Here is an 11,251-nt window from a genome sequence, read left to right on the forward strand (position 1 = left end):
TTGTTTCCAATTTAAAGCACAGTCACAAGTCAGCAAGATTACATCGCTGTGGTAAGACATCATGGAGGAGAAGTAGGCCAGTGTAGGCTTTGTTTATTTGTTTATTTGTACATTAAAATTCCTCCTGAGCTCCTCAGTGCATGTGTGGTCTCTTCCCATGTCGTTCTCTCCATGTTTCTGTGACAGACAGTGAAAGACAAGTAATTAGCAGAGTCAGAAAAACAAAGTTTTACAAATGGAAATACAATATAACAGACTATTGGTGCAACAGAAAGTATAATAAGAGATAAAGTAGCTGTACTTTAGTTTTTACATTCATGCTTTACTGTTCTCAGTTTTAGAATAGACTAGACTACATTATCAGCATCAAATGTCTGGGCCCAAGGTGATGGTAGTGAGCATTAATTAAAATCTAACCCTAACCCTGCTACTCGATTGGCCTTTTTGTATTAATCTGCTATTTCATATTGATTTTGTTGTGTCTGCTAATAGCAAATAGCTTTATGGTTATTTCTGTTCCTGCAGCAGCTAAATATTTCCCGACATGGACATGCTGCATATCTTTACAAAGCAAGTTTTTGGTAGTTTTTAGTCGCTGGGTTTGTTTAAGAGATGCCTTAATTTCCTAAGCAAGACGCGGCTTAAGAATCACTAGACCGGCTGGAAGCTAACTAGTTAGCAACGTTAGCCTGTCGTCTTGTAAACACTGCCAACTCCGCGCTGCGGCACTAAAATGACAGCATGTAGCACTGGACACACTCTGATTTAGACTGTAGTCTGTAATAAAGTCAGCTCTATATGGAATATTGTGTTTCCACACTTAAGAATCCTCCAGATTGTTGCTCTTTGCTCTCCTCAGTGAAGAGGAGCTCCGTACTGAGCACACAGAAGGGATGCCATCTGACCGGCAAACGGGCTCTATAAACACCTCAAAGTCGTTTTCAAACTATCAACAGAAGCAATGCATCGTTTACTTGTTGGTGTACATGATCATAGCACATTTCACGCAAAATAGCCACCTTATATGATATTTTAGATGCAAGTCTTCCCAGTAGTTCTCCGTAGAAATGAATGCGATTTCGCTGTAACCGGAAGTGCGTTTCAAACGGAAGTGAGGGACAGAAGTAAAAGTGGGCGGTGCGGAATAAGGTCAATAGGACTGAAAACGTAGGGAATTACGTTTACGGAGGCCGACCCACAGTTAGTTACGTTCTGATCGAGCATGCAGGAAGGTACGTAGACGACATGAACACTTGAGAAGTGGCGTAGCGGGACCCACTCGCCGGATATGACGCCAAATAGAAGTCATTCGCTGAAAAGACGCACATTTATCGTTTCTTTTTTTCCAGTCTTTCATATCTCAACAGAAGGAGGATTGTCATCTCATAAGGTAAAGATTTGCCTTGTTGTCTATATAGAAACGATCAGCCTGCTCTAATAAGAAGCAGCAGTTTATCAGTGTTAATGAGAGTAGGAGGAGTTTTGTGGTTAAGTTAGGAGCAATGAAAGTTTAAGTTGCTCTTTCTATCTACATGCCTTGTTTTGGTGTATTAAGTGTCATTTCTTGTCTTGTGAAAACTTTCTCCAGTAACTTTCGGTGTGTTAAGAACTAAGAATGTGCCGACATTGAACTGCACCAGTAATCATATCATTCTGTATTAATGGATGTATACAATGAGCTTGCTGCTGTGTTTTTATCCCAGATAGATGCTGTGTATATATATATATATATATATATATATATATATATATATATATATATATATATATATATATTCACTTTGTGTCACCATGTGTCTTTATGTGTAAAATTACATTACTATTCATCCTCGGTCACTAAAATGTGACTAATAATTAATTTATTATAATCAGGCCTCTTAATAGGAAGCATGTATCTGGGATGAAACTTTTTATCAGTGCATTCACATGAGAAAGTTATTAAAGGTTATGAGAGAAATTTTCAAATCAAATGGATAACATAGTGCAACAAATCATTTAGATGTTTGTCAATAAAGTTAAATGTTTATGTCTGTGCCACACATATAGAGAATTGAAATTGCATTTCTCTTCACATCTGCATTTAAAAAATAATTTCACACACTAAAAATAGAAATGATTGAGGTAACATATATACAGGCTATGAATATGAGAAGTTAAGAGAAGTATAAAAAGTTAAATAATGTAAACACTGCAGTGAAATCAACACAGTAAAGTGAACAGAAAGTTATAACAAATATAAATGATGATGATTGACTTGTTCTTTTTTCAGAGCAAATCTTATATTTTAAATAAAATAAAACAACAATAATGTGAATACATCTCTTGTTTTGCAGGATTTTTTTAATCCAGGCACAGAAATGCTGGAATGAATGCAGTGCAAACTTTGCAAAGGCTGGCTGCATGTTGGTTGTGCCTTAAAATCCCACAAACATCTGGAGGAGTCATCCAGCTGTGGATGTAACACCACGAATGAGAGCACAAGGTACTACAACAATAGTTTGTACAGTTATTCAATAGATGTGTGTCGTATGGCAGAAATGACTGAACCACTTGGTGAGATATTTATTCTGCACTCTTTGTGTTGATGTTGTGTCTTTATATGAGATCACTACTTTCATAAAGAGGTTTTAATCATCAACAGTAGTTTGATGATTATATTGTCAAAGTAAAATATCAACTGATTCTGCATCTTGGCTGATTAATATTGTTTAAATCACAGAAACAATAATTCCCAGACAGTTTTGACTTTAATCAAAGTGTAACTTTTCTGCTGCGTCTTTTCATTGGTTTTCACAACATATTTTTCTCTGCAGGATCATTGAGGCTGTTGAAGGAGGTGAGGGATCCTCACTGTGTTTTCCATAGGGTAGATCAAGATGAGTGAAACAAACTGTGCTGTTAGTGGTTCTATTCTCTTATGTTCTCTCTTCTCTCTTTGCTCTTTGTCTTCAGAGCTTCATGATGATCTCATGGAGGTGAGCATCCGTTTAGACAGAATGAACCTCTGGAAGATGTCGTCTGCATCACCTGCCCTCCAGCAGCACGTCATCATGAAGATGTTGTTTCAGTGACCAGCAGGTCAGAAAACATCTCTTCAATCAAGTTTGAGAGTTTTTACGTAACATAAGCTTGATTTGTTTACTTTTATTTCTCTGTATTGTAACAGATGTTGGAGCTACTGGAAGAGATGGAGGAGGTCACAGGAACCAAGAAGAGGGACTCATCAGTTATGTTTTTGATGTTATACTTCCAGAAGTAAGATGATCAATCAAATGGAGGACATCATAGAAGTCGAGTGGTCAATATTTTGTGTCTTTTGAAACCTGTCTACATGCAGCTTGTCAATGTTTTTCAGATCATCATCAACATCCTGATGGGCTAAGGTCACACAAGGTTTGAGGCAGAGGTCATCATAGCCAGTGGGAGAAAGCTCTAACACTCTCACAGACTAACCAACCGGACATGATGAACAAGAGTCTGAATGCATCTGGTGATGGTGTAGTAAGCTTATAACTTCTGTTTTCACCTGAGTGTAGCTGCGCTGCTGCTGCTCATAACCGTCTTATCTATTGGAATCTTTACCTTTACTTTTGGTTCTCAGAGTGTTGGTTTACTGGAGGTTCCTCGGTTTTCTAAAAGTAGAATGGAGGCGGAGCTTTCAGAGTGGATCTCTCTCTTATCTATCTATCTATCTATCTATCTATCTATCTATCTATCTATCTATCTATCTATCTATCTATCTATCTATCTATCTATCTATCTATCTATCTGTCTGTCTGTCAGAAGAGATACTGTCCTCTCCCCTCAACAGGTCAGCAGAAAAGACGCCACCTCTGACTGGTTTCTCCAAAGGGTCTTCCTGTTAGAGGGACTTTTTCCTTTCCACACTTGCTCATATGAGTTTTTTCTATCAAAGTCACCTGTGCCTGTGTATAAAATAAAGAACAATGACATGATCCATGGATGTTTTATTCTTTTAAAGTTGTCAGAGGTACTTTTTGAAGGTTTGTCATGGAAATTTACTCCTTTACTGCTGAAGTAACTACAGTTACTCTCCATTCTTGTAGTTAGTTTTGCTTAATGCACCACACATTGTCACTGCATGAATGAAGCAGCAGATCAGTTTAGTAGCTGAACTCTACAGATGTGGTTCCAGCTGCAGTGTCTTGCTGAAATAGGTTCAGAGAGAGTTGGACAACTTCATCAATCATGTCCACAGCAAGTGTATACAGAATAAACCTTTGCTACGTGGCTCAGCAACAGTGTGGGATATAAAATAAGAGGCGCAGTGATGTGAAATGTAAATGTAATGCAGTATTTAGAATAGAGAAGAGTGGGGTTAGATGAGACACTATGTTGTCCTGAAGGTAAGGAAACATGACAAATAGAAGGAAAGCTTATTCAGGATGGCTGAAATAATTCTGCCTCATTTCATTGTCAATAATTCCTTACCAGTAATTCATTATTGCCTCAAATAGCAACGTTTAATTTCTTTTCAGAAATTTTTGTATAGTTATTCCATCTGAGCCTGGAGATCAGAGGCTGTTTTTATGATTATACATTGAATTAAATTGTTCAAAATTTGATTCCGTACCATCCTCTTCAACATTTGTAAAGTTTTCTTTGTTTACGAGAATCAGATCATTTATGTAGTTGAAAAGTGATTCAGCATTTTTTTAAGAAGATGCATAGAGGTTGATAATGAAACCTCCATTATATTTTTGTTCAAAGCATTATTTTCTGCGGATCATGTACTCTTGCTTCCCATCGACAGTGACGTTGTAATTGTGCGTCGGAACAAAATAACGCGGCGATCCACAGGAAGCAGCCATATTGCATGTACTACTGCCTCCCACCAACAGTGGCGCTGGGGTGGTGATTCGGATCAAAATGGCAAAACAAGATGGCGGCGGTCATCAGGAAGCGGACATATTGTCGGCCATTTTGGATTCTTCACTGACGGCTTCTCAAAATAAACGACTCCCGTGTCCTTCCGTCAGTGTCTCTGTGCGAACACCAGGTGGCGGTACCTGCTTACTTGTGTGCTTCAAACGCATTTTAATGTACCAACGAATGGCCCGGTTTTATTTTCTTCTTCGTCCATTTGTCGTTGTAGTCGGACAAACTGAAGCTGGTGTTTCCCCTACATGTTAAGATTCAAAACAAGTGTCCGTGTGTAAAATGCGTGGTTGCTTTGCGGCTGCACGGTAGGGCGGCCGGCGGCGTCACCGTTGTGCAGTGTCTCTGGAACATTTAGTTCCACACGCTGGATGCGCCTCATTGTTAGCCTAGCCTAACTTAGCCTAGCCTCCACCACGCTCCCGGTAACGCTACGAGCCGGCTCGGTGAGTAGCTGACCGGGCTTTCCCCCCTCTTTTACTGCACTGGCTGTTTCCCTTCCCACGCGTTCCTTCCATTTTTGGTTCTTTAACTTGGACCTTTAAAGTTTTTTCTTCCAATCGCGTTCTATGTTTCTCGCTCTCCTGCTGTTCTCGCGGTTACACAGTTAGCAGGCAAGCTTCAGCCGGTGAAGTTTGAGGAAACTGAGATCGACCCTGGAGGAGTCGACTCGGACGTCTCTGTGAGTCTCCAGCGGCTCCCTCCCTCCCTCTATCTCTCTCTGCGTGGGTTTCTTTTTTTTTTTCTTTCACTTGTCACGATGGCTTCGTCCTCTGGAAACGACGACGACCTCACCATCCCGAGAGCCGCTATCAACAAGATGATAAAAGAAACCCTTCCGAACGTGCGGGTGGCCAACGACGCCCGGGAGCTGGTGGTCAACTGCTGCACGGAGTTCATCCATCTGGTGTCGTCGGAGGCCAACGAGATATGCAACAAGTCCGATAAGAAGACCATTTCTCCGGAGCATGTCATTAGTGGTGAGTGTTGCACAGTGGGCGTGTGGCTGCACCTGCTGCCTGCTTCAAACCGAGGATGTTTAGGGACAACTATTCCTCCTGGTGTCCAGAAAGTTACACATCCGTTACTTGGTACGCATAGATTACTCGTTAAATTCATAAACAACAAATACACATATATAAACAAATAAAAAAGACCAATACAGAGACATCCACAATCAAAAAGGAGTTTCTCCAGTATTGGATGGAGGATCAGGTAGGGTCAAGCTTCAGCTTGTCGCATGTCTGGTATCATAATCATGTGGGCTTGTGGAGAATATAAACAATAAGACTGCATGCGAACCTTTCAGCCAGCAGGCTTTCTTTGCACGAAATGAACTTTACTCATCATAGAGCAATGAAGAGCCAGTCCTGCAGCTCTGCTCTGAACAAACTTGGTGCTTGGCAAGGACCACACTGCTGGGCACTAGTCTGTATGGCTCAAGACCAAATACTGATTGTTCTGTCAATTAAAAAACAAGCACACCCTGTATAGTATTTGATCTGTACCTGCAACTTGGCCTCATTAACCTGCTCAATATTCACACCATGGTAATGCAAGTAAAAGCATCTAATCTCAATGCAGTGCACGATTACTATGAATAATACATTTAGTTTTCTAAACATTCAATTCCGGCTTGTTTCACCTATTCTGATACCTGTTGTAACTTTGTGTTTTCAAGTTACTCAGTGCACCCAGCAAGAAGCATAAACATACATTGAAGTGTGTGCTGATAATGTCCTTGTGCATGGAAATGTGTTTTTCTGTATGAATGCACGGTGCATAAAAATACATTTTTACAGCTCACTCAATTTTTTTTTTTTTTGCGATATCTGTATCATGCTTGTCATTGTGTTTATGTTAAACTTGCCAATTTGTTTCATTTTTTATTTTATTTTTTGCAGCCCAAGTTCACACCATGCATCCATACATGTTTTATACCAGCTAGGTCCAGCTTGTAGTCCTACCCTGGTACCGGGAGTCCTGCATGTTCTAGACTTGTTGCTCCAACAAACTTCAGTCTGTTTAGGGTTTCATCACCCAATAATAAATCCCTCATTGTAATTAGATGTGAGACCTAAAGCATGGGTATAAACATGGGTAAATCATCAATCCACCACAGCACACACAGACACCACGATTATCAATGATCTTGTAAACTAACAAGTTTATCTTTGGATTGTTGAAACACCTTGAGAAAATGCTGGTGCAGGAAGAGCATGCAAGTATTGGTGCTATCTACTGTGCCAACTCATACCTTGTTCAAGTTTTAGGTAGTCTAGTGTGGTGTTTTGTATTATATAGAATGGAATTGAATTAATATTTGGGCTGAACAATGTTGTGCATCTATCGCCTCATCAAATTGTGCAATATGCATGTAGATGCACAAGACTGACAGTTTTGCTGATTATGTTTCTGTGCATGTGCAGCGATGTCGCCATCACATATCTGACTGATTTGCTCTGGAACTAATCACAGGCATCACATCACCTTTATCGAACAGATTTAAAACTCAGTTTTAGGATGTTTCTGAGTGAAACGCAACTTACGGCGTCGTGTTCCCTCCTGTAGTTTTGACCCACAGAGCAACTATTTGTTGCTTCTCCTCTTTTGTCGCAGCACTCGAGAGCCTCGGTTTTGGATCGTACATCGCCAACGTGAAGGAAGTCGTGCAGGAGTGTAAAACTGTAGCACTAAAGAGAAGGAAAGCCAACTCTCGACTGGAGAACCTGGGCATACCGGAGGAGGAGCTTCTCAGACAGCAGCAGGAGCTGTTTGCCAAGGTACCGAACCAAACCGTCCACCAGAGCAGTCTCTAACCTCACCAGGTCTCCTGAACTGACCTTTGAGCAGGAGCGCTACAAACCACGAGTTCTAGACCCCGTTTACATGACGTCAGATGAAAATGTTTTTGTAATCGTTTTTGCTTGAGTAGCGTGTAGCATTTACACATCAACATTTTGAAAACGATGTTCGTTTACATGAAAATGACATGGTTAGCACGTAGCCCGGGCCTCTAATAGGTGCCGTTTGATTTTGTATTAAAACCACACACACGCCTGCAAGAACAATGTGATATAAACATTAATAATGGAGAGTGGCACTCGACAATAAAACTACCAAGTCCCAGGAGGATAGGGAGTCGTGACACTCTGGAGGAAACGTTGTCCATCTACTGAGCATGTGCAGAAGAACTATTTACGTGGCGTGAATGCACAGCAGCGTCTCAGAGGAGTTGTGTTTTCCCTCATTTCCATGGAGATGGAGCATTCTTTAAGAGCTCCACTTTGAGAGCTCCAGTGGCTCCGAACACCATGTTTTAAATGGACACGCAAAGCACAACGGCGGTTTTGCGTTTTCACTGGACGTCGTGTCAACAGGCCTCAAATGTAGTGTAACAAGTTTCAGTGTGAAATCTAAGATTTTAATGTGTTGGGATTTATGGCAAATGTATTCAGCTTTGGCAAATGTGGCACATCACCAAGTGTGTAAGTGTGTTGTTAAAATGTTGGTACTGCAGTTCAGGTTTCCATGTACACTTCTACCTCATTCATCAGGGGGTGTTGGGCAGACGCGCTTTCTCTTGTGTCTGTGTAACACAAATAGCCTGGATATGAAAAATGTTGGCAACACAGTGTGTTGTGAACCATGGAGGCCTTTCTATGTGGAGTTTGCCTGTTCTGCCAGAGAAATTCTCCATCCTCTGGTTTCCAAAAACATGCGCTTGAGGTTCCTGTTGTTTTAAAGTTGCTCCTCGAAGTGAATATCTGCCTTGTGAGGGATCACTGATCTCTTGTTGCCTGTACAAGTTTGATAAAGTGATACAGAAGATGACTGGATGGATGGATATGAATAGTTTTTTCTCTGTGTATTCAATTCGAGATGCAAAAAGTTTTTTTTTTTTTTATTATTAATACAGACTTAGAACTTGGTTTGTTTTACATCTTCTGCTCTCGGGACGCCACCTCTTGAACCAAACATCTCAAAGTCTGTCGGGGATTTGCTCTCATCTGATCTTTCTAAACTAAATATTCTCCTGCAGAAGCACAAAGATGAACTTGTCGAACCTCTCGCAGGTCCTTGTCTTATTCTCTGAATGCTCTGCGGGTCAATGGCGTACTCGAGGGGGGTGTTTCTGTAGGAAAGCTGCCGTCGCGGCAGCTTTCCTACAGAAACACCCCCCTCGTTGCCAGGTCACAAAGTTCCAGCAGCTTATTGTTCTCTGCATGCATGTGTGTGGGTTTTATTAGACAAATACACACCAGCCACTAATGCTAGCTATATCATTTTCAGTGTTTCTGAATATTGTATCGTACAAACTATGTTTCGCCTCCTCTTGATGTTTTGACAGGGAATAGTTTACATTCCATCTGACCTTTATCCTTCTCAATATGAGAGAATTTCCCCCAAAACGAGCAAAATCCCTCTAAAACAGTGATTCCCAACCGGGGGTACACGGACCCCTAGGGGTACGCGAGGGTATTGCAGGGGGTACGCAGACAGATTATAAATTAGCCTACAGTATCCACACACAAAAAAAAAAAAATTATACTATATTATATTGTATTATATCATGAATTTTAGTAAGGCCATACGTTTATTTTCCATGAGTAGCAGTTCATCCACAGTGATTGTAACACTACAATGCACATAATATGAAAAGACTATAAAGTGGCGCGCTTTAAAAAAAAAAAAAAAAAAAAAAGGTTCACGTTCTTGCTGGGGGCGCGCACAATTCGCGAAGCTAGCTAACTCTAGCTGCATACCGACTGTAAACATGGATGCATGGCTAGGCAGGAGTAAACGTCCAGCTACCGCTACTGCTACCGTCGCCTCGGACGCAGGCACAGGGGAGCCCAGTGAAAAAAGGAATTATGAAAGACTTATGAAAGACAAGCAAGCGCAAGTGTCTCATTAAAAGGTATGTTTTTACACTCACAATAATTGTTTTATTTAAATGAGCAGTTGGATAGATAGAAAGACAAAGGGTTAAATATAAGTACACATTAAGGCGAATAATCACACACGAGAGAGGGGGTACTTTTCACATGGAAACCAGCTCAAGGGGTACACTGGTCAAAAAAGGTTGTGACGTGTGTTGTGTGTGTGTGTGTGTGTGTGTGTGTGTGGTGCAGGCGCGGCAGCAGCAGGCGGAGCTGGCGCAGCAGGAGTGGCTGCAGATGCAACAGGCCACCCAACAAGTGGAGATGGCGGTGCCGTCCACCAGCACCTCCCAGCAGTCCTGCTCCTTTCAGGACGACGACGACGACGACGACGACAACGACGACGACATGTGATTCCTCTGCCCCCGCCACTCCACCTGTCTGGATCCCCCTTGGGAGGGACGCGGGAAATTCCCCGCTGCGCCGCCGCCAGCAGACGCGGGACGCATTTCACCTGCCGGCACTGGCGTGTTCAAGTGCACGTGTGTGGAAAGGACAATGACGAGGTTGATGGAGGGGGGAGGGGGGCAGCGCAGGGGGTGGTTGTGATTAAACCTGATTTAGCTTCTTTCTTTTTTTTCTCTCCTGTCTGAATGTTTCAGTATTTGGTTGAAATTTGTAGATTTGTGGATGTGTCACTGGACACATTGAATTTCCATGATTTTTTTTTTTTGTAAGGGGGGGGGGGGGGGGGGGGTGGATTGCTCTGTTCATGCTTTGGCTCCAACATTTATTGCACCAGGTTTTTTGTGTCATCACACTATTGGTGTTGAGAGCAAGTTCCGTGTGTGTGTGTGTGTGTGTGTGTGTGTGTGTGTGTGTGTGTGTGTGTGTGTGTGTGTGTGTGTGTGTGTGTGTGTGTGTGTGTGTGTGTGTGTGTGTGTTTTTTTACATAAAGAGTCATCTATATTAAAGATGTATCTGTTCAGTGGTTCTCTGGAGAGATTGTGATTATTGAGTTTTCTTAAATAGAGAAATAAAGTGTGTTTGAGTACACCTTGCTTATTCTTCCTCACCTCCAGTATTGGTTATTAGCTACACTATAAAAGAATACTTTTTTGTCTTGTAAAACCAAAGATGGAGAGCAACCAGGATTTTTTCTTTTTTCTTATGGTGTTGTCATGGCTGACTAGACATTTTTAATTGAATAGGATTATTGTTATTCCAACCCCCCCCCTCGGGTGCAGTGTCAAAACGTGACCAGTCGCCAGTGTCACCTAATTGTACATTCTCATTGCTTATACTGAAAAGTTGTATTCTTAATAAGCAATAAAAGAAACATGTTTCAGAGTTGCCTGCTCAGTTTGTTTTAATCGTCCACACTTTGATTATTTGACCCAGTTTACCACCACGCATACCCTGTTAACTGATTTTATTTGATCTCAAAATAAACTGAAGCCGGGGATCTA

At 41.4% G+C, this 11,251-nt stretch overlaps 1 protein-coding gene across 1 annotated transcript; it reads left to right on the forward strand.

Moving 5' to 3' along the window:
- The first annotated feature begins 5,139 nt into the window (after nucleotides 1-5,139).
- On the forward strand, nucleotides 5,140-10,343 carry dr1 (down-regulator of transcription 1). The gene is made up of 3 exons (XM_080506846.1): nucleotides 5,140-5,879; nucleotides 7,519-7,682; nucleotides 10,035-10,343. The coding sequence occupies exons 1-3, from the start codon at nucleotides 5,660-5,662 to the stop codon at nucleotides 10,194-10,196; spliced, it is 546 nt and encodes a 181-aa protein (XP_080362972.1). The 5' UTR covers nucleotides 5,140-5,659; the 3' UTR covers nucleotides 10,197-10,343.
- Nucleotides 10,344-11,251: the final 908 nt, after the last annotated feature.

The sequence above is a fragment of the Blennius ocellaris genome, assembly GCF_963422515.1.
Source record: "Blennius ocellaris genome assembly, chromosome: 12".
NCBI lineage: Eukaryota > Metazoa > Chordata > Actinopteri > Blenniiformes > Blenniidae > Blennius > Blennius ocellaris.

What these genes read in the sequence shown, in the direction of transcription:
- dr1 (XM_080506846.1), top strand. Translation starts at nt 5,660, where the DNA reads ATGGCTTCGTCCTCTGGAAACGACGACGACCTCACCATCCCGAGAGCC. An exon ending in TCCGGAGCATGTCATTAGTG is followed by an intron (nt 5,880 to 7,518) that starts GTGAGTGTTGCA and finishes CTTTTGTCGCAG; the next exon opens with CACTCGAGAGCCTCGGTTTT. An exon ending in AGCAGGAGCTGTTTGCCAAG is followed by an intron (nt 7,683 to 10,034) that starts GTACCGAACCAA and finishes TGTGTGGTGCAG; the next exon opens with GCGCGGCAGCAGCAGGCGGA.